Genomic DNA, 24,623 nt, shown 5'->3' with positions numbered 1-24,623 from the left:
AACCAGGATGTTTAAAACGTTTACCAACCTGCAGCAGCTTGCTGTGCCAGACCTATTGGAAGAGTAAAGCTGCTTTACTAATATATCACACAATATCTACATTAAGTCCGCGCGCTTGTTTTTAAACAAATTGTTTAAAAGCTAGTCTTTTGCTTTAAATAAAAACATTCTTTTTTTTTACGAGTTAAAGACTTAATTTTGGTTTGAATAAAGCAGTAAAATACATGCGTAAACGAATAGGAACAGCACGCTTAGATAACTACAGGATTGGAAAAGGGAACAAAAAATAGGTTTGATTGGAAAAAAGAAATTATAAAGTTTAAATAATAAAAACATTCTGGTTCAAAACCACTTTTTTATACCTATATTCGGTTCATGCATTCGATTGTGATCATGCATTTGCGTTGTCCACTCATTTGCACTAAAACCTGCTGCTGTTAGTCTATCGTGTTGTAAGGATTGTCGTTCGATGTGTCCTAACTGCCAGTCCTAACAGATCAGTCGATTTGAACGTTACTTGAGTGATGGGATTTTCATATAACTATACTGTAGAAAAACCTTGGAAGCTCAACTCAGTTAAAACGTCATTGGCTACAGCATTGTCATCCATTACTCTCCCTGGGTACCCATTTTAGTCGCCTCGTACGACATGCATCGGCTACAGTGAGGCTATTCTTATCCCGGCTACCACACGGGATGCAAGGAGCTAATGAATATGACTGTCAATAACTTTTAACTGTTTGTTTATGAAAATGGGGTCATTGAACTAGCTGAATAACTGAATTAAAGAACTGCTCGACTGATATCAGTTCCGAAATGAACTAATTGTAAAACATAAAACAACTTTTTTATGTAATTGTTTTCTTTTAAAATAAAGTTAGTTTTGAAAAATCCTAATCTCCAATGCCACTGGTTGCTTCAAAATCTAATGTTTAATGTATATCAAACATTAAATTTCTGCATTTTTAAGTTTATTTCTTGCTTTCCATAACAAATTGTCCCTATCTATGATGGAGGAAAATCAAGTTGGATTATATCCTGGAATATATACCCGATTATTATTTGCTTTAGTCTTCATTACAAGAGTAAACAAGGTCTCTTGGTGAATGTTGATATTTTTTTTCTTCTGCAAGTATTACTTCTAAAACTTCAATTTTTTTCTCGGATTTCTCTATCAAATCCAATTAAGTCATGAACAGAGTTGGAAATTAATGAAATTTATAAGTTGTGTAAAGATAATTCCAAACAAACAAAAGAATCAACCTACCACATATTAAGACTACACAAGTAGCGTAAGAATGCATTTGGGATATTTTCTTCGGTGTAAAATATTGAAAATACTAATCTAAAAGACATTAAAACCAGCACTAAAGCTTGGTATGTGATCAGCCTTAACCAAGATTTTTAGTTAAGGTTGTTCACGGCCGTGATCAACCTTAACTAAAATATTAACGATAATTAAATTAAAATATTAACGAAAAACGAAAGTTAATTAAAATATTAACGATAACGTTTCTCACGAAGCAATAGAGATGGAATAAAGTGTGTATATAACTTAGCATTGCTATGAACCACACTTTGCAAAAATGACTACTTAAGGGATAGGATTAGGTGATTTATGAGAAAAAAATCCATCGTTTCTCTATTGAAATGTAAGAGATTATAATGGTTCGAAAAGGTAATGCAAGTTCAGAATTTTTTAAAAATAATTCAAATGCAATCCGTTTTACTAGTGATGTTATACTTCGTTCGGTTAGCCTACCAAGCAGCCAGCTTATCATGATCCGTATATAGAAAAGTATTTGGTGTTCTGTATTTAATATAGCCTAAATTTAAATGATAAATCTATATAAATTTTCATAAAAATATTCTTATGAACTTTCATATTATTGACATTCTTATATAGGTTATTTAAATTTTAATTAAAATTTAAATATTTTTAGCCTTATCTTTCCTAAAATGGTTTTCAACACAAATTTATTTGAGGAATCCTACTATTGATCATCTTAATTCTTTAGCAAACTCTACTAAACTAGTATTAAACATGCAAAATCATCCAACACTAAATTGATCCTACTTGATACAGCTCATAACATTAGCTATTCTTAGAACTCATTCACATTCTATAATGCTAATTGAGATGCACTACGGAGTTGGTATAGAAGTTTTCTTTGACGGCATTAAGTTGTTTATTTGGCTGAATCGATTCCTTTTCCCATGAATTAAACAATAGGAATCAATCCCTAAAGTGATGACCTTGAAATTGTTTGTACGTAAGTTTTATCTTTACACACACGAAAAAATCTTTTGTTGTGGAGAATGCAAAATTAAACTTCTATAAAGAAGATTGTAATTAACTTTCGTCTTCAAGCCATACATTTCAATGTGTCCGCGATATTGCTTAGGTATCAAGTATTCTCAGACATGTACTTTTAGATTTCAACGACTTTAATATTTTTAAACATTAAGCATTTCATTCACTTTTAGGAGTAAATGTTTTGTAATTGTTCATATTTTTAAACATTTATATGTATTCTGTTTGGCTAAATATCATATAAACATCTAAAATGTGAAATACGTGTAATTTTAAATATATTTTAAAAAATATTCCAACACCAGTTAAAAGTAAACATAACTTAAATATTTAATAAAGCCAAAAGCTGATACGATTTCTGAGAATCAATCGACCGTGAGATGCGGTGATTGATTCATTCAATCCAGTACCCTTGGAGAGTAATGGATGGCAATGCTGTAGCTAATGAAGTTCTAACTGAGGCTCGGCTATTGCTGTTACCCTCTTGCCATGATCAGAGCTTTAATCGGTCAATCCCTTATCCCTACGCTGTCTTCTACAGATAACGGGGAAGATGAAAAGCATTCTTGCTTCGCCTCTTTAAGCCAGTCCTTATAAGGATACGATTTCTGCGAAAAATTGGTTCCGTGATACAGGTTTATACCTATTCTGTGGCCTTATAATTGCAAATTCATCCAAATGTTTAAGATATGACAGATGTGGTATCCTGGAAATTAAATATACAAAAACGTCCGTAACCATATCCCTTGGAAAAATCATTTCCTAACAAAATTAGAATGCCTTATTGTTTCGTATTCTAATGCAATACGTGTTGTTCTACAAGTGGTACATGGAACGAACTATATTGTGCTGCCGGTTCGAAAGTCTGCGACACCTTGCAATAATTACCGTTACTACAAGATAAATGACACGAGTACATTTCCTCGAATGCATACCTTGTATAGCCGTTTAACATTTCGGAGAAAACTGCTCAGTGGATCAGGCAATCGACAATTGGTTAAAATGGCTCCCATTCAGCTAATGAATAATTTATAAAATTGCCAAAGGAGGGTTTTATATCAAGTAAGCGAACGATGTTGCGTAATGTGAACTTAAATTTTCAAATGCAATTGAGAACTTAAAAAATTAAAGCTTTGGGCCAAATTATATTGCCTTACCTAAAGACAAAACATTACTCAATATTCCAGTGTATTCCCGTTTTATAGGTTTCACAGCTATTTCGAATTCAAATGTTGGTTCTGTTCATTTTGTTGAGAAATACTGCAGCGTGTACACGTTCCGTAATATTCTCACTCTATATTAGAGTTGCAAGCACAAATATAGAGAAACAGTTTAAAGTAACAAATATAACAAGCTAGTTTTCATCCTATCTGCCATTTCTAAATGCTGCTTTCATAACTTTTCCCTTAGAAACCCTAAGACGATTTAGTTACATTTCGCAGTCGTCTTCGATATCAAATACTGGTCACGCCACCATCATAGATTACATTCTCTTCGAGTCTTTTATACTTCCATGCCCATAACTGACCTCGAACTCAGTATCCTCCATTATGGTTCAAAACATTAACACATGAAGAGCAGCTGGTCTTTTTTATATACATACATATACACAGCAACTGTAGTGAACCCCGCACACACTGTGGAGGGTTCACTAAACCCACCCACCCCATCCATCCACTGTTTGGAACAGTTTATCTTCAGTAATGTCAAGAATTACAACAGAAGTATTAAAGAAAAATGTTTCGAACCTTTAATAAGCACAAATAAAGAACGAGTGCGCGCGAGACAGACTTCACAACCTCTAGACCAGAGGTCTTCAACTATGGCCCGCGGAGCTCTTTGACGTGGTCCGCCGGCCATTTTGAAAAAATAACTACTTAACATTAAAATGCGATTAAATAAAAAAATTAATTTAAATGACGCCCGCGGCCAATAAGCTATACTGCGGTATTTAGAATTGCGAGACACTTTCCAGATTCACAAGGGACGCAATGCATTTGATACTTTACACAAAATCCTATAAAAATAAATATTAAATAGACATGCTTCTTCAGCCATCTACCAGCGCCAAGCTGTACTTAAGTACTAGTTAACGTCGCAGGTAGATTACTGAAGCAGTAGTTCGTTCGAGTGCCTTCCAGATACATCTCGAAGGTTCTCGATACTTCGTTATTTTCATATAAATACAAGAGGATCTCATCCACAGTCAGTCGAGAACAGTGTAATATTGGTGTATAAGCGCACGCCGGTTCATCGTGTCAGCCATAGCCTATTGTGGTTTTATATTGCCAGACTTTTTTCCATTAGTGTGAGACATATTCAGTGGATAATAACCGTTACACAGCCATTTTGGCTCATTGTTTGGATTCACCTTCCATCACTATAGCGTCTACGAGTAAAAAACGTAATCGAGTGATTCTTGTCGAGTTTTTAATGAAATGTGGACCAATTTGTACTTTTTTGTGCCGATCGACGATAAGCCAGTGTGTTTAATTTGTTGTGAGTCAGTGTCAGTATCAAAAGAATAAAATATAAAACGACACCATGAGACAAAACATGAGTCCAATTTCGATCACCTTCAAGGGCGGCTTCGTGTGGACAAAGTGAACCGTCTCCAAATTGATTTAAAATGCCAGCAGGGACATTTAAAAGGCAGAAGGAAGAGAGCGAAGCGTGCGTCAAAGTAAGTTATGTAATAGCTGAAAAAATTGCTAAAAAAATCAAAAGCCTTCTTGGACGGCGAGTTTGTGAAAGAGTGTCTCAGTTGCTGGAATATTCTGTACCCAAATAATAAGGAAGTGTTTAAAAAACCGAGTTTGTCTGGGGTAACTGTAGCACACGACGTGTCGAAGAACTTGCCAATGACATTGAAGGAACTTTAAAAAAACGGTCGTCCGAATTTAAGTCATATTCAGTTGCTTTAGATGAAAGCACACATCTGAAGAATACAGCACAATTGGCTATCTTTGTCCGTGGAATTGATCAACAATTCAATGTGACAGAAGAACTAGCGCTCGTACCTATGAAGGGAACTACGAAAGGCACTGATATTCTTGAATCCGCCAAGAAAACGCTCCAGCGTTTCGACCTCAAGCTTAACCATCCTCGAGGGTGTGGGAACTGATGGTTCCCCTGCTATGGTGGGAAAGAACGAAGGATTTTTTGCGCTGCTACGGAAAGAACCGGAAATAGAAGGAAAAGATTTCGTCCATTACCACTGTTTAATCCACCAGGAGAATTTGTGCGCGAAAACTATTGGATTTGAGAATGTCATGAAAGTTATTGTGACTATCGTAAACATTATTAGGGAAAGAGGTTGAATCATCAATTTCCAAGAGTTTTTGACCCAAGAGTGCAAAGCAGATCACGGCGATGTGGTTTATTATAGTGATGTGCATTGGTTGTGCATTGGTTGAGTAGAGGGAAAGTTCTTAAAAGAGTCTTTGACTTAAGGAGCGAAATACAGCAGTTCATGCAGACCAAGGGGAATCCGACTGCGGAATTTAGCGATCTGAAGTGGATGACGAACTTTGCTTTTGTGACCGATATCTCGTTGCATATGAACGACCTAAATAGGCGGCTACAATTCAAAGATCAACTGGTGTACACTGATGATCACAAAGCTTTTGTGGCCATGTTCAAATTGTGGGAGGAACAACTCGTAAAAAAGACTTAACTCATTTTCAGCTTCTCGCGGAGTCCAACTGTTCTTCTCTTAATGAATACGCTACAAAATTAACCGTGTTGCGAAGTGAGTTCGAAGAGAGATTTAGTGATTTTCGTAACCAACAGTCTTCTTTAGATTTATTTTCAATGCCATTCAGTGTCAGTGCTGTCGAAATGCCAGGCTAAGTACCGATGGAGCCTGCTTGAACTCCAAAACAACTCTTCATTGATAAAAAAAAAAATTATGTCCCCTTGCTTACATTTTACAAAGACTACATTTCTGAGGACGCATTCCCTAATCTTCGCCGGCTCCTACGCTCTTAAAGCTGAGTTTGTTTATTTTTATAGGATTTTATGTAAAGTTTCAAATGCAAAGCGTTCCTTGTGTATCTGAAAAGCATCTTACTATTCTGAACACCGCTTAATGGCCCGCGGGCTTCATTGAAATTTTTTAATGCGGCCCGCACTGTCTAAAAGGTTGAAGACCCCTGCTCTAGACTAACAAGGAATAATGCCAATCGTAACAATTAGTAAAACTGAAGTTTCCTATCCTTTATGTTACAGGAAGTTATATTAATCAGAATATTCAAGTTCGATTTCATTAGCTTCGCTACCAGTCGCTTAAGCATCTTGCTGAATATATTCCTATCAAATTAGGTTTAAATAAAACTTGCACGCTCTTCTCATTGCTCAAAACGTATGAAGTAAATCTGTGTTATTCTACCTACTAAAGAATGATAACTGAGAGTTTAACTAGTCATTCTGAACTGGTGTCTTTTTTAAGTTTGTGTCATGAGGACTTAAGATCTTTAAGCTATCGTTTCAAACTACCTTTCTCACTAAACGTTATATCTATTACTATAAATATAATGGGAATTAGCTCAATCTTAATGGCAGAAGCCTTTATTTCCAGCTTGGGTGCTGTGAATTTCAGTTTCTATCTTTCAAGAAACCCAATTTAAAATTATTAGACAAAAAAAGGGATCACGATCAACATTGAATTGAAATATGAGTTTAGTATCCTGCCTGATTGCTAGGATCTTGTAAATGTCTTGCGGACAAGGGGAAACGTATAACAAGCTAATTTCACGGAGCTCTGCGGACACTAAAGTAGATAAAGGTTATCCTGTTATCGTTAAAAATAATTTGCTTATTAAATCTGTTTCTTAGCTTACACTGAATCAAAAGAATGATCTAATAGACTATGGACAATAAGTTAAAGATCTATTTTGATCACACACATACACAATCGAAACTTAAGATTACGAACCACCAAGTACAAATTCCATATCTGTTTAGAAATATTAAAGGGCTGAACTCACGGGATATCATTTTAATGCTCAATTGCACGCGTTATTCAGCAAAGGTGCGGGTTTTGCGAAATACTATTTGAAAAAAAAAAAAAAAGAAAGAAACGAAAAACCGATTTTCTTTAAGCTCCGTTATCTTCTTGTTCCGGATTCTTCACTTCAGAAGGGATTTGAAAGATTTTCTTTCTCTAGCAAGGTAATGCATGGCCAAACCACTCTACATCTATCCAACACTGTATGACGTCATGTATTAAAACATTTGAATCTTGAACCATTTGAGTATGTTCTCCAGATGCTTAGATCACAAGAATAGCAAATTTCATTCACTTCAGTTCACTAATAGCATGATTTTGATATTAGTTCTATAGTTTTGTCTAATTTGGTTACTAAAAATGATCTGATGGAAACCAGGAATTTAAATGCCGAGACGAATTTTCTGACAAAACGATCTAATTGAGAATGTAATTCGTGTGTACGATGTTATAAATTTGCCTTTCAGTAATACATGAAAATTTCGATTAAGTAACATCGCGATCCTTTGCACTGTGATCTAATGAAGATTTAAAAACTTAACTCGTGTTTTTAACTAACAAATTTCAAGAAATCTGATCCATGATAGGTTTCCTTAGAGAAATTTGAAAATAGCTTCCCTGCACTCATGGGTGTAATGCAGGGAAGCATCCAATAACATTTATGTCATACAACTGACAAATTTCATGTAAGAACGTTTCTTTAAGAAAAGCTGAATCGCTTCTCTTTTCCCCCACTGTTTGTGATAGCCGTCTCAAAGCGTACAGCATGCTTCTACGGAAGCCTCTGTGACTTCATTTTGACAGCTGGTTTTGCATTTGAAGGGCTTTTAAAGTCCCTTAAGTATATCACGTCACATAAGAATTTGTCAAAAGAACATAATCCGAAACGTTTCGATAAATCACCAAATAAGAATCGGAGCTGCTGTTTAACTTGGCGTATTCGGACTAATTTAGAGTGTGCTTCGACGGTAAAAACTGCTTTTTGACAGGAAACATGCGAGATCGAGGGCATTAATAAAAAAAAATCCTTGATGAATAAACATGTTTTTGTACCTTTGTGTAAAAATAAGATGCATTTTAATACATTAAACCTAATTGATTTTTTGATCCTTTCTATTTAATAATGAATCAAATTCATGGGAATCTCGTTTAACACCGAAGCCATAAAAATCTACCTAATAACGCCTTATGTTGAAATATAAAACTAGAAAGTTCCTAAATTAACTTCTTTACAAACCCCCTCCCCCGATCAAGCATTTCGAAAGCAATTCATACCAAGAATTTACTTCAAACAAATTTACCGAAAGAGTATCCTTCAACTCTCATAATTCAAAAGTAATCACGTGGTACATAAATAATCACTTAATGCTTTTTCTAAATAAACTTCTCTCGAGAAATAAGTGCCTACTTCCTGCAAACATCAAGTCTGGCATTGCCAATCGTATGCTGTGTGAAATCATCTGGCTTTTTATAGATCTAGTTTAGGCAAAGCGAGGCCAGTTAACTGCAATTTCCCCAACCATATGTACCACTGTATGTTCTATCGCTGATTTGCGTTGCGTGAAAAAATATTCTACATCGATAACTGTTCCAGAAAAATAAACCCTGTCACTTCCGTATGACAATAACTGACACCCACAGTTCAGATGTCTATGATTCTTGCTTTTAAGAAGGGAAGCGAACCAAAATCTTCACAGACTAAAGGAATATAGTCGCTGAATGGGGGCGCTAGCTGAATGTATAATAATAGAATTAAGAACCGACTAACTCGTGTAATTGTTATAGTATAAATTTGACACTATTTAGCAACCGATTCTCTTTCATTTTAAATCATCATGAAGAATCCATTGAAAGACCAATTTCAAAATTAATCTGGAGCTTACTTTTTTTTGCAACTTAAATTTCAGTATCAGAGCTCACTTGTCTGTAGGCGATATTCTCACCTAAGTGGATGGCCTCTTTCTTTTCCGGAAGGAGTTTTGAAACGGTAGAAATAATTGAATTTAAATCTCCGACACAGGATTATATCTCGTTAATTCAATCTTACATTGAATTTGTGAAAATACATTGAAAAAATATTTTCAAATAATTTCATATAATTTGTGTAAATACTGAATTAAGAGTCATATCCTAAAATATCGCATCCTTTCTTGAAATGAATCTTGAACCTCGTGAAAGGTATGAAAATACCTAAATCGATCGAATGGAGAAATCCGACTATTTCGAATATCACGGCTAAAAGAATGTAAAAGTTTTAATTTCTTGATACTCCTAAAGAAAAGAAAACTTAAAGGATATATTTCTAGAAGATTTACCTCAATAGTACAGTGGAACTAAATTACGTTATGTGAAGTATATGAAACATTGTTATAACTTTCAAAATATTTAGAGTTCCGATGTTTGAAAAACAAAAAACATTTTAATCAATAAGTCTAGCCGTATTACGTAGAATTGTTCAAATTAATACACGTAATAAAACCACAACATACAAACTGCTTTACTACACGCAAGCATATATATTCTGGAAAATATAGTTCCCTGCCAAAACGTAGACGAGCTTGCAGACATGGAAATTATGTAAAAGACCTCCATTAAAAATAACCATCTAGAAAGAACGAGTGGTATAAGGGCAGGTCTGCAATTTGCCTTCAGATTAATAAAAATATTTTGGATGCATGCCAAGAATGGCATTTTAAGAGTTGGTAGAATGAAATCGTTTTAAAACCTTGTCTACTTTGATTATTCAGTTTTCCCTCTACATTTGATTTCGCAATTTTCATATGCCAGAAGTAAAGTAGATTTATTCCTAAATATTGAAATCGTAAGATAATCACCTTTCATTACATTTTGACCAGCACCTCACTATTAAATTATCGACGGATTGGACTATGACACAAACTATGGACTGACCTTAATGTCTCTATAGCTTAGTCAGTGCATATACTTTGGTAATAAAGATCTGGCTTGGAATCCCGACTAGGAAAGGACGCGCAGAACCCTTTATATGACATCTTTAACTGAGGAAGAGTTAGCCGGAAGGGTAAATCCCTGATACGGAAGTACTATAATGTTTCAGGCAGACATGATTACTGGTTTTTCATTCCGTATAGAAGGCAAACCAGGTTGTGTAAACACGCAATTTACAGATATAATACGCTGGCCAGGCAGTTTCGTCAGCCATAAATCGAAAACAACCTTAGCGATACCACTCAATAATCTTGTCCCTTGATATAAGATTAGATTACCTGAAGTGAATTTTAGATCCTTTCTAAAAGGTGGACGTTCTCATAATTACGAGACAAATATTTGTGTTTATCGCAGATGAAACGTTTTCGCTCCTTTCTACATGAATTTTAAAAAAAGATGGGGGGGGGGGAAAACGAAACTATATATGGGTGTTAGATTTCTGTGGCGTCGTGTAGAGAATTAAATCCTGACACGAGTTGATCTGGTCAATGTAAATGGATGCGATAAATTGGTCAACTCGGACTATCCCCCTCGAAAAGAAAATTAGGTCATAAGAATGATGCCATCTTCTGCGTGATGTAGGTGCGTGAAGGCTAAAGAGAATATTAGCAGCTAGTGAAACAGTACATGGGCGAATATTACAGACAAATGAAGTCTATCTGATTAAATATTTACATGGAAGGCGACTTCCATTGGCAGAATATACATAACATATGAAAACACATATTCCAACCAGTCAATTACCTTCACACGAACCTCCAAAAATTACGCACTCACAGATTTATCTAAGGGAAAACTCATTCCGGTCTTAGCTCTCATTCGAAGGTTTCCAAGGTAAGCAACTGACGCGATGACTAGAGTGGAAGAGAACACCGGTTCGGTTATATTAATCTACTATAATCTGGTAGTACTGAGGTTAGTTTGTAGTTTACTCGAGCAAGTGATTATGTAGATTTCCCCCTAAAGAACTTTCGTTTAAAATTTGTTTATGGTTTGTAGAATAGCAAGTTGAAATTCCTAAATAAACTAATTCCATTAAGACTACGAAGTATGCATGCGGAAGAGTTAGGGACGTAAAGTATTTCTCTGCACTACCAGAGATGACGAATTTCAACTTGAGCATTCAAATCACTCAAGTTCTGAAGATTTGATATTCCATGTAAGAGAAGCAGTTCGCTCTTTATAATAATTATGATGACTGCTTGCCTGGTAGCATAAAACGATCTGGCGATCAAGGTCTGTATTCAGTTTCCGCTCTGATAAATTCTATCGATTATGGTTAGTTGGTTTCAGGCTATAGTCAGTAATATTCCTCTGGATCTGTGGAATTTTGCGTTGAGAACTTCTTTGTAACATTGTTTATACATGCAATACATAAGAGTTTTGCTTACTATCGTATTGTGTCATCTTAGCTGAAATCACCTTTGACAAATTAACATTCTGGAGATATTCAAAAACAATCTTGATATCAAAACATGCTATGAGATTAAATCAAGATTCTTATGAGATCACTAGCTTCAAAATTTCATGCCTTCCCTGGCGACTTCAGTCGTTAAACATGAGTTAGGCCTAAACCGTTTATCCATCTCTTAGAGACTCGTAAAATGGCTAGTGCAGAAATCTGAAGAATCAATAATTAAGCGAAATATCTGAAAATGGGCAGTTTCTATAATAGATGACATTAGAATTACATTTGATTATTTAGCTGGAGGTTAGGAAAGATAATTGAATTTTACAAGTGTAATACGAACAGAAAGTTGATAAAAATCACAACACCGGTTTAAAATTCGGTTACAAATGAACGATGGTATCTCATTTATACCAATAAACTACATTACACGAGTCTCAAGTTAGTTCGGGTTATGAACATTCGTATACATTAGCTGGAGGTCATCCGCAAATGCATTTCTAGTCAAGATTATCAAGTAATGAATGGCCATACTAATATTGACATTCCATCTATCCGGTTGATTTTACGAATTTTAAATAGATATCGCTACTGGAACTGTACACAGACTTATCGCAAAGTTTATCTACAGCAGAAGTAAATCAATATTCTAACCATGAAATTTGAAGAGATGAATTCGATGTACATTACTCAGGAATACCAAATGCTGAAGGCTAAGCATGGCGCGTCTTTAATAGTGATGTAAATAGAGCGAACTCCGAGAACTTAGTTAACATTTGAGTTACTTAAAAGCTTCACAACTGGAACTTCAAAATTTGTAATTAAAATATGAGTGCTGGTTTGTGTCGAGTACTTAATGAACTTGTGATTTGCAAAATGTTTCACCAAATCAACTCTTGTAATTCGTTTAACAGTGTCAGCAAAAAAAAACTTTGCTCTCACGAGGAGGGTTGGTATTTAACGTTTGTTTAGCTCTACAAAAATCATGACATCCTACAAATGAACCGAGTTTCCGGTGGCATTCACCGAATATTCCGGCCCACTTCGATATTCAGACGTTTAAAAATGGTAAGAGGAGGTCACAGTTTTGGGGGAGTGAAAAAGGGGGAAAACATTTAAGCAGCTGAGAATGGCAAATGAAAGATACTCACCGGTGATGTTGTCACACAGGATGCGCGATGTGATAATTCGACCAAATGGCGAAAATAAACCTTCGAGGTCCTGTTGGGTCATGGACTTGGGCAAACCGCTGACGTATAGATTGGCTCCCTTGATGGCTTCACTGCTTGGCCGGGCATACGACACCTGAAAAGAGAAACAGAAGGTGTAGGGAAATGCAATTGTATATGAACTGAGATATTTTACACAGTTGTTCTAGACTTAAGGGGAAAGTAACAGAATAATGAAAATATACATAATTAACTCGCAGCTATCGGAACGAGAAATATTCCGAAAACCGACGTTCAACAGCACGCATTACTATTGATTCAATTATCCTTTATATCAACTACACAATCGAATAATTCGTTGGAACCGATTAATCACGTGATTAGAAAACAGACGAAAATCTGAAAAAACTAGATATAGTTAAGAATCACCAAAATTTGCATCATCTTCAAGTTTACATTTTTATATTTCATATACTTGCATTAACACTGTTCCATAGGAGACACTTTGGCTTAGATATTCGCCTTACGTTTAGTATAAAAGATACCTCGAGTTATTAATTCCTAAAACATGTTTTCAACTCTTCCATAAAGTAGCTCATGTAATTCAATAGACAACTTTCAAAGCAGATGTTTCCTGACAGACGGTAAAAAAAATCATCCTGTATATCTAGAGGAAAGGTAACTGAAGCTGCAACATCTATCTAGTATTTCTGGACAAAGCTCAGCCTCAGTTGCAATATACTAGTTACATACAACATTTCTGGACAAAGATATAATACCCGAGTTGTTCAGATTCTGTAAGTTTCATTTAGTACAAAAATCCTCTTTTCATTAAGATTGTCAGGTGCATAAAATTACAGTCCATACAGTTTTATCTAGATTTTTTGAAGATGCCGATGTTACCTAGGTATTATAGGTCTGAATCAAAAGACAATCCTAAGTGATAACAGATATTCGGAAGTATTATAACAATAGAAGATTAATAAAAAAAACTCGCTCTCTTTGGGTTTTTTTCGTGTCTATTCAAATCAGTATTTATAGGTTGATTTTAATATGTCTGCAATATGTTCACAACTAAAAGCTGCTAATATATGTTGTGACAATTCAGTTTTCCTTGAGAACATAATTCAGTGAGATATTCGATAACGTACGTGTGAGGAACAAATGTACGAATGTAGCCGTCATAGTGCTCCATATACCGATTTGCGATATAGAATCACGTTTTATTAGTCAAGCAATATGCAGGATAGGAAGAGCCTTCGTAGTTCCGCCATCATCAACGATACTCTTCGAAAAGGGCTGGGCTCAAATCCCGTTTACGGCTAACTTTTATACAGTTTTTCAGCAAAAGTCATCGGATCTCATACGGAAGCGAATTTATGTCCTCCGACATAACAGAACGTGCAATTTTGACAAAATATATTCAGCAGACATAGAACTATCTTATTCTACTAAATTAAGAATATGAAAGCTAATGACACTTGGCTGACTGTGTTCCGCAAAAGGTTTCTAAATGCCAATGAATATTCATGACAAATGTCCATACAAAGTGAACTTAGAATGCACTATTATTACTACTGACGACGTATCGGATAACTGATCTATACGAGCACGCAGTTTATGAAAACACAGTATGTCAGCGAAGCAAGACTGTCTTCATCGAGATCGTTTAGTGAAAGATGCCAACACCATCCCAGAAGAGTTCCATAACAAAATATTTCAATGTCATAAGATAAGATAGTTTACCCTTCAGTTGAATTTATTGCGAGAAGAGTTTTTTGGCTGCAGCTCTCACACTAGAAGACTGCAATTCGCATCCCTTCTGTTTGAAAGCTTTTTGTTCCTAGTTGGTCTATTTGGAAAACTGGTAACGAATATGAAGACTTCAAACCCTTATTTTTAGTACCCAAATAAGGAATAAAATTGTGCTATCAAGTAATCTGAAACAAATAGCAGTTAAACGCACAGCCAGATGCGAGATTGGGGGGGGGGAGGCTTAAAAGTTCTGATAAAGACCTAGAACAAAAGTGATATTAAAGCAACTGATAGAACCACAAGAAAGAACATATCTTAAAACCCTTTAATCCCCATGTTCGTCAGATTGTAGTAACTTTTTCTTTTAGGATATATAAGACAGAGGTTTTGAAGAAATTCGAGAACTTTTCAGCACACCCTCATAAGTGACATTACGATCCTTTTTGAATTCCCTCCCTTTCACTATTGCTGCACTGTGTCTCTTTTTCCTACGTTGGATATATTAATTTTCAGTTTCTATTTGTTCAAGATTAGTTGCACTGGTGTCGAGGCACCACATCTAACTGAAAAAAAAAAAAAAAAAACGTAGTTTGGGATTGCTTTTAGGAAAACATTGTAGAACAGGCAGGGTGTAACCAGAAATTGACCTTTGGAGTAAAATGCCGTTTAATTAACGATTAAATTACAATTTCGTATATTACTGCATAAATGCTTGACTAATATTTTTGCTTCAGACTAGTCACGTGATGTGCACCTCATCAGTTTCGGCTCGGAAACAAAGCTGCTCAAGCAGAAGCCAAATATGACTGATGCTCGAGCAATAGGAATTTGTAGATACAGAATCAAGGAAAGAATAAAATTCATTTAACTGAATTCAACGCGCAGACGAGGAACAAACTAGTTTTTCTATATTTCAATCCTCCATAATTAAAATTAGAAGGGTCAGAGGGGGTTTCCACGGGCATATTGATGTCGATCAGCTCTGTTTAGTTATAGATTGAGCTTATTGAAGGCTCCTACGAGAAGGAAGTTGCATTTAAGAAATGTTTTGTTTATAGTAATTTTTCGTATAAATTGCCGAATACAATTGATTCTCGATTTATTACTGAAACTGCAGGAAAAATCTCATTATAACATTAACATTTTACTGAAAAAAATCTCAGTATTCTGAAGTCTGCTTTGCATCACATATTTGACACTCAAATTCAGGGACGGAATTTCAGATCTGATGTTTTAAAACAGTTCTCAAAGTAACTGAAAAGCACTTAAATTTCACGTAAGGCACTGAAGTATTACTAAAACATTCTCCGGTATCAAAGATCATGATCATTATATGGAATAAGATATACACAGGTCATAGGTTATCTTTAATGTCAACCTGGATCAGGGTAGTGACTAATGAAAAAAATCTGTTAACTTGCATTTTTAAAGTGGTGTTGTGGGTCCGATTTAAACTAAAAACGGGAGCTAAATTTTACTAACCAGAAATTATAACCGTCCAAGATAGAGAAAATGGAATATTTAAGGACTGAAATGCGCGGGGGAAAAAAAAGAAAAGCCAATGTCTCCTATTGTCGGTGTTCAGCTTAATTCTTGATCTCGCTTGGGCAAAGTTAACGCATACATATAGTGGCTAGTACATTAGTGATTCGACGTTGTTAATTACATTCTTCTGGGCTAATCGACTTGCAATTTTTTGCTATAAAAAATACTGCTAAAGGACAACTCGCACAGTTTAGTTTAGAACTGTAAGGTCATGAACGACCGAGAGATTGAAGATTCTCCGCTGAAGTGTTATTGTGCATTTAGAACCAGAGAATTTCATTGTACTTGTGTCCGGAGTGAAACCTCTCTATGGATGTCAAAACTATGTATAAAAGTATTTTCTGGAAAAGAAATTTAATCCTACTTAATCCTTTACATATGATAAAGGCAATGTTGAAGTTCCATCACCCTCTGTACAAATAATCTCATGTAACATGTTGCATATATAATGTCCACGTCAGATTCACCGTGTCCTGAAATTAACCTTAAAGGTTACAAAATTAATACACCAACTAAATTTTCACGGCCAAATTTATGACCTTTGGCACGATCAGGTTATATTAAAAAATCTACGCAAATTTTGACCTTCTAAACAGCCAAGTAGAATCCCATTCAGTTCTTATACGTGCTAAAATTCTCATAGCGATTATGTATATCAATACGTGAAACACGTACTGCATTCTACGTGTCATTAAGTTTCCTTTTAACCTCCATTTAATGTCCGGCAGTAATCATAGGAACCAAAATCAATGCATTAACGAGCGATATGCACAAATGGACGATTTCTTGAATACAATACGGAGAATATCTTCCCTCAATGAAGAGGAGAAATGCGATTGGAGCAGTCAATTGAATGCAGCATAAATCGCCTTAACTAGTTCCTCTATTGCAAAGCTAGAGCTGTTGCTTACTTCACGCAATAAATTGCTAAAATTCTTATATTACAGCTTAAATTAACACGCATCCTGTTATCCAGTTGAATGTTTCAATGTATCGCAATAGGATTATAAATTAGAACGCCCAGAAGGAGAGATTAAATGTGTGTAGGTAAAAAATAAATAAAAAGTTGATTACGGAATTATGTCACATGTGTCGTATTTGATTCACATTCAATTTTTCCTTTATTCAAAAACAGAATTACTGGATTATTCCTTTTGTGAAATAATTCTTTCATGTTAAAGCCATTAAAATACAGCTGTAGAATAATTACATATATATTCGCCAATCTAATTGACAATTGACATTTATGTCTTTAGGGGTGAAGCAAAATGCTTTTCATATTCCCCGTTATCTGTTGTGGTTACAGTGAGGGTAAAATTTATGAGCAGTTTGATCGCCCTGAATGTGCATGGAGATTATGCATCGCTAAAGGAAGCTAATATAGCTTTTGGTCTTCTATATTTGAAGATGTCCGTTGCTTCGTATGCTGCAGCTTGCTGAACCAAATCGTTGGGATGTGTGGACGTCTTTAGGAAAAACTTGGATGCTAAGGATTGTAGAAAAGAGAAAATATAAGGAATATTTGTATCTGTATGAAGTTGATTGTTTCTAACATACCACGGAGCGTTCAGAATCATCCTCAAGCACTTGTTCTACACTCGCTGTATTTTGATAATGTTAGTATTAGAGGTGTGGCTCCAGGCTGGAGAGGCACAGGTGATTATAGGACGAATCGTCATCTGGTATAACTGCAATTTGATTCTGTTGCTGAACTTGCTATTTCTGTTAATTAGCGGGTAGATCTGCGCTATGGCTTTAGATGCCTTTGCGCACGTAGACTTGATGTGTTGGTTGAAAGATAGCTTTTTGTCGAGAATCACACCCAGGTAATTTGTTTCTGTCTGCCAGGGAATTTTAGTATTGAATAGTTACACATCTCCTGCAGGAGACATTGGCCTTTTTGAGAAAAAAAACGGCTGAGCTTTTCTGGGGGTTGATTTCCAATCTCCATTTGGAGAACCAACCCCTCCAGCTTTAGAAGGTTTTCTTGAAGCTGGTAACGAAATGGGGTCGGAGAGATCTGGTTAATATTGCTGTATCGTCCGCATACAACGCCAAAATGGAAGACATCGGATTGTGCAGGATGTCCGACATGTATACAGAAAACAGCAATGGAGTCAGTAGGGATCCCTGTGGCACTCCAGCAAAGATATGGAGCTGGGACGATGTAGAACCGTTGATTTTTACTTGCATTGATCTATTCTGAAGATATGAATGGATTAGATGAGCCATTTTAGTGACGTACCGGCTGAGATAAGTTTGTGTAGGAGTCCAAAATGCCAGATTTTGTCAAATGCTTTGGATAGGTCTAGGAAAACAGCTCCTGTGTACTGACGCCAGTTATAGCTGGTGATGATGTATTCCAGAAATCTGTGGATTTGCTGGGTAGTACTATGGCGTCGCCGAAAACCAAACTGTTCTTTAGGGAGGATGTTTAGGTCATTTACTGAGGTTTGGAGTCGTGAGAGGATGACCTTCTCCACAACCTTACCCAGATTAGAGATAAGACTGATTGGACAATAATTTTGCGGTAGGTGTGGGTCTTTGCCTGGCTTATGAATAGGAGTTACATCAGCCAGTTTCCAGGTGGAATGAAAATAGTGAAATCTTAAGATTGCATTTATTATGCTGGTCAGGTGCACTACAGCGTTCCGAGGCAGCAGCTTGATCACCCTGTTTGAGATGCCATCTGGTCCAGGAGCTTTACTGTTCTTAAGTTTTTTAATAATATCATAATTCAACAGGTGATGTGGGTCCAATATGGTCAGCACTGGTATCCGGGAGATAAAGCGTGTCTGACCTGTCTGTGGATTTTGTACAAGTGATTGAAATCTAAGTTGTTATAATAGGGTTTGCACTGCTCCTCTAGAGTCTTTAGTATGGCTTCTGCCTTATCTACATCTGTGTGAACTAAGTCTTGGTTTGAGATTATGGGGGGAGGGAACTGTTTTTATTTCTGATGTTTCTCAGTAACCCCCAGATAGAGCGATCTGTAGGAGAGATAGAGAATAACTGTTTACCCCAAACTTGGTTTCTACGAGTTTTAACTGCATCTCTAACCGCCCCATTTATCCTGTTTAGAGCTGTTTTATCTTGTGGTGCACGCGTGTTACGGAATCTTTTCCTAGCTCTGTTTTTGTCTCTGATCAAGTTCATGATGTCTTCAGGCAAACGATCTGGCTTGCGGGCAGATTTGTAGGAGGAAGCTACCTTTATAGCAGAATTAATTTGTTGTGCGAGATTTGTAACTGCAGATTTTGTGCGTATATGAGGAACAGGTCCAATATAATCCTTGAATGCGGTTGACAGTCTTTCACCTGCAACGTAGGAGTGAGAAGGAGGACACAGGTATTCTTGATTTCCCAGCTGTAGTAGAATTGGATTGTGATCGGATGATAGTTCATCCATAGATATGATACTGTACTGAAGTTTAATATCCTGCAGGATAGCTATATCCAGGATGTCAGCAGTGCCAAACGTATTGAGATGAGTTGGTTCGGTGGGGCCTACCACAACAGCGTTGCTTGATCCTAAATAATTGGAAAGGATGCAACCATTCTTGTTTGTGGTTGTGCAATTCCACGCAGGGTGCTCAGAATTCAGATCCCGGCAATAACGGTGGGCTATCTGACATATAAGATGGCATTTAGGTCAGAGTGAAGTAGAGATTTTTGGGGAGGGTTGTAAACTGAATAGATTTTCAGTTTGCCAGTGGAGCTGGTGACTACTTCCACGCCTGTGATCTCAAGGTTAGTGGTTAAAGGATTGCTCACAGAGTGGTGCTTAATGTAGTTTTTAATGAAGACGGCAGTGCCGCCGCCTCTGTCGAGTAGTCTGTCATTTCTGTATAGGTGATAGCCCCTTATTTTAGGATTGTCTGAGGGTCTTAAATGAGTTTCACTGATTAATATAACATTTAACATTTGGTACGCCAATCTAACCCAAAATAGATTTCAATTCATTCATACAGTATATATTTTATATTTTGGTGTATGACACTACTTAACTATTTTTACAATTGTTTTATTAAAACTCTCACATAAAACATTAATTATCACGAGATTAATATAGGCAATTAACATTTATATGGATAATTAAAAAATTACTTAGAAGATTGATGTAAGCATTCCACTTATTAAAAACCGCTTGAATTTTGCGATATTCAAATATCCATTTTAAATTAAGTAGGCAAAATAAAGGTGTGCATTATTACATATGAAGGTAACTGAAGATATGCAAGTATTCAGTACAAGAAATATTGCATAATTATAAAATTCTGTGCATTTTTTTTTGTTAAGGAATTTGATAGCACAATAGCCGTTTCAAACTACTATATTCTTGAGAATTAAGAAGTCGACTGTTCGATGTAATTGTTATTTAAAAGCACAGGAAGATTATATCCTAAATAGCTAATAAAAGGCAAAGATGCAGACTTCGACAAATTTTACATCATTGGACTAGTATGGTTACGAAATAACTTATGCAAATTTCCTAAGTTTTCGGTCACTTACAACACTATTAAAATACGATGTCTTTTCTTAGATGTCGACATAATACGCATGTTTTTCATTGTAATAATTCAATTGTCTCTACTCAATATATTAACCCTTTAACTGCTACGATCGAGTTAACTCGAGCGCGGAAAAAAATGGCGCCCTCAAGTGGACACCCCTTGCAGATTATGGAAATTTTATTAAACACTATTATTGCCATTTTTGTGCGTGAACAAGTGTATATCAAGAATGTATGATGCTGCCTGGACTTCTTACTTGTAAGAATTTTAATTGCTTTCGTTTATAAATTTTTTGCAAAATTAATTCAGCACATGGAACAATGTCAGTAGAATATAAAATCGGCAGTTACTCAGGGTTAAACGCAAATACCTCCAAAAAATTCATTAGAATTAAGATCGCCATTATAAACTGAAAAGCAAATAGATATTGCTTTAAAAAAATAAAGATTTAGATATTTGATGTAATTTAAATTATTTTTGTCCAAAACATTTTATATACCTTAATATTATTCTTAGGTTTAACCCTATAAATTATTTTATTGAAACGGATATAAAGCATGAAGGAATCGACCGTGAGATGCGGTGATTAATACCTTTGGAGGGTAACGGATGGCAATGCTGTAGCCAATGAAGTTCTAACTGAGGCTCGGCTATTGCCGTTACCCTCCTGCCACTATTAGAGCTTTAATAGCTCAATAACACCTTATCTCTACACTGTCCTCTACAGATAACGGAGAAGATGAAAATCATTCTTGCTTTGCCCCTTTAAGCCAGTCCTTATAAGGACTATAAAGATATCAAGCATTTTGTCTGAAAGGTTATATCAGATTGTTGATATTGAAAAGTCCTTTTTTAGGACATCAGGCATTTAGAGTTAGAATAGAATTTTGTATAACAATGCAATTTTAAAGTAAAAAAAAAACTAAAATAATAAAAACTTACAGTAAGTACTTGTATACCGATTTCATGATCGTTTATGCTCGATTTGAAGGGGGGGGAAATAACCGAATGTCTAGAAATAGGGGCTATCCATCCTGATTTCACAGCCGAATATGTACATAACTGAAAGTTTCACAATTTAAGGCATGGCATCGGGGTTGCCTTAGCTTGCACTACTTAAGACATGAGGGCTGCCAATTTTCTGGTCAATTTTTCGAAACTTTCATTTATTCGACTATGAAATAAAGATGGATCTTTAATATTCTCCATTTCTATTCATTTTAGATCGCCTAAATGAAGACCAAGCTCTTTTACAGCACCTTTAAATTCTAGCAAGAGAAATTCCGGATTAATTCTGTACTCTATTTAGAACATGCTGAAGCATCTTTCAGATAATCATTCAAACCACTGACTCAAGTAACTTCATCAGCAAGTTAACTAATGGATTCATATAGTTTTACAATTTTATTATTCATTACGAAATGTTTCCATTAGGATGATATTTAGAATTTAAAAACTACATATTAAGATGTATTTTTATTGCCGAACGATGATGAACACTGTTACTATTAGTCAGCAATTTCCCTTTTATTATTCTATTACTTTCTCGATGCCCTCAGTTTCTAAAATATAGCGCAAACGAACGCTATCGTTAAAACAGACGTATGCAGTGGAACACCAACGTAAAATGAATTACGTTAAAGTTCACACACGGAAGAAAAACAATTAAATTCTTAGATATTTACGAAAGGTAGGGCAAGTTTTTAAGAAAAATTTGGAAGGGGGGTGGAATAACGTACCTTCTCTCCTTTCAAAACATGCGAGCGAAATCATTTCGGATAACTTCATTCGTTTGTTTCAGTACGTTATCTTGGCCAGATGAAAGACGTGTTTGCCCTCCTTGTCTCAACCCCCCCCCCGTTTTCGACTGCAACGTCACAGGCGTGTCGCCTTAGAAGCGGGTTCTAACAATACGCGCGAGCTGTGGAGGATGGTGAATAGTAATGTCAGTGTCATCCGTGACTTTCTGCTACTTGGGGTGGCAAGCAATCCGATACGGAGCTGTGCACACAAGAGACGCAGCGCAACCAGTAATTAACGACATCCGTTACAACTTGCTTCCCTGCACCCTATGGTTACGGCATTGTCTTTCGTAACTCGAGCGCCGAAAAGATGTACTTCGACGCCCTAGAATGCGGGAATGTTCTTCGGTGGGAAGTAGGGGGGGGAGGATTAATGTGCGTTCCCCCCCATGCATTCATTTCTGGTTTTCCCGTTTTAATCGGTGATCTGCGACTTCGGAAACGTCTGAAATTGACGTTCATTTATTCTTTCACTCTTTCCCGATGTCTCAATGAAGCAGATTGAAATCAGTTCATAATACAATTCGTCAAAACTACTGCTGCCCCCGGTCTTTCTGCATTCATTGAAAACTATCACTGGGCATGCGCACTCGACATCTCAATGCATCGCTGACTAAAGTCAAAATGTCCATGAGAACAAACGCGTCGGTTACAATTCGCCACTGGAAATAACTATTTCCTTCCCTCCCCCAACTCATTTCTGCAACTACGTTTGTGCTTGTTGTATCATCGCAAGCATTAACCTTAGGCTACCGAAGTCATTAAATTCTCCATAATGACGAAATGTGCCGTAAGTGACACTGACGATCGGAGTGTATGAAATCGGTACATCACCTACAGTAGAGCAGACCTTTGACCGAGACGGACGGAGGGAAACAAACATTCATAAACAAGGTTGAAGTTCCATACCAGTACGAATAACTTAACCAAACGATGGGAATGTTCAAAACGAATATATTGGAATCACTAAGAACATCAAATAGGAAAAATCATGATTATGATGAACATTTGTAAGATACTCTGTTTATCCTTCACTGCTATTCTAAAGTGGTTAATATGCCACCATTCGAGCAAAACTAATTAGAGTAGTCTAAGATACTGTGATGGAATTAAAAGTAGCTAAACTATGTTAGGAATTCCTTCTTACGTCATCGCTATTTTATCATTAAATAAGAAAGAGCGCAGAAATTTGTGCAAAACAAAAATCTGACATTGTCATAGTTCAGTGAGCGTGCAATCCGCGGTTGCGAGTTCTAGTATTGTGGTTTATGATGTGAATTATGTTCTTTAACTGCAGACACTGGTTAAGATTTTGTATGCAAATTTGCGCAACACAAAGCAGACAACTCTAAAATTTAGGTTGCAAAGAGTGGATGTTCTCTTGATGTCTTACATAAGCCTACACTTCTCATATCCGTTTTAAAGCTATCCAGATCTAAGATGATATACTAACTTATGAGTCGATATAGTAATTTAAACCGTCATAATATCGATAAATTGAGTACCTTTGTACACTCACAATTGATTTTTAATTCAATTACTTGGGTTAATAACTCCCTGCACCCCTAATGATTGTTAGTTTTTCCTTCGAGTCTCATCTGATATGAATTTGATTTCCTCCCACTAGCTAAGCTTGAAACTCAAGAAGAAAAAAAAAGACTACGCTTTGAAACCAATACGGAATACAAAAACAGATCAAAATAAGCGAATGAATGTATTTTTTTTTATCTAGAAATGCAATTTTGCGATTGATAGTTTCCGATTTTCATTTGTATTGACCGATAGCAAGAAAAGGTGTCAACTTATTGGGTACTAAGTATCTATAATCTTACACTATTTGCTTCTTAAAAAATTCTTAGTAATAAGTCAAATCTGTTTTACTAAAATAATGGAATTTGTGAATGATATATACTGAACTGTATTCAATAATTATTTCTGTTTAGTTTGAAAAATAAACACCAAAAACAATTGCACGTTAAAAAAAAATTATATTCATAACATTCACTGAATGCAAAACGATGCGAATCTTAAATATGTAGAATTAGATGATTAAAAATCTAACGTTTGTCCCGAAGTAAACTCATCACGCGGAAATTAGTGTGGTCAAAAAGGCGTAAGTGGTACTTCGTCATTGAATAGTAT

The 24,623-nt window shown here is 35.9% G+C and overlaps 1 protein-coding gene across 1 annotated transcript in view; it reads right to left on the bottom strand.

Annotated features, from left to right (window-relative positions):
* LOC150096700 (ELAV-like protein 2) overlaps positions 1 to 24,623 on the bottom strand; it is a 100,668-nt gene that overhangs the window by 24,073 nt on the left and 51,972 nt on the right. Inside the window, exon 4 of the mRNA XM_090408001.1 lies at positions 12,849 to 13,002. Coding sequence (XP_090264127.1) covers positions 12,849 to 13,002 — 154 coding nt within the window. The remainder of the gene's footprint in view (positions 1 to 12,848; positions 13,003 to 24,623) is intronic.

Source organism: Typopeltis vanoorti, chromosome 18 (genome assembly GCF_054136105.1).
Source record: "Typopeltis vanoorti isolate ZY-2024b chromosome 18, IOZ_Tvanoo_1.0, whole genome shotgun sequence".
NCBI classification, from domain to species: domain Eukaryota; kingdom Metazoa; phylum Arthropoda; class Arachnida; order Uropygi; family Thelyphonidae; genus Typopeltis; species Typopeltis vanoorti.
The sequence above is the reverse complement of the archived record's forward strand: the minus strand, read 5'-3'. Positions and strand labels throughout refer to the sequence as shown.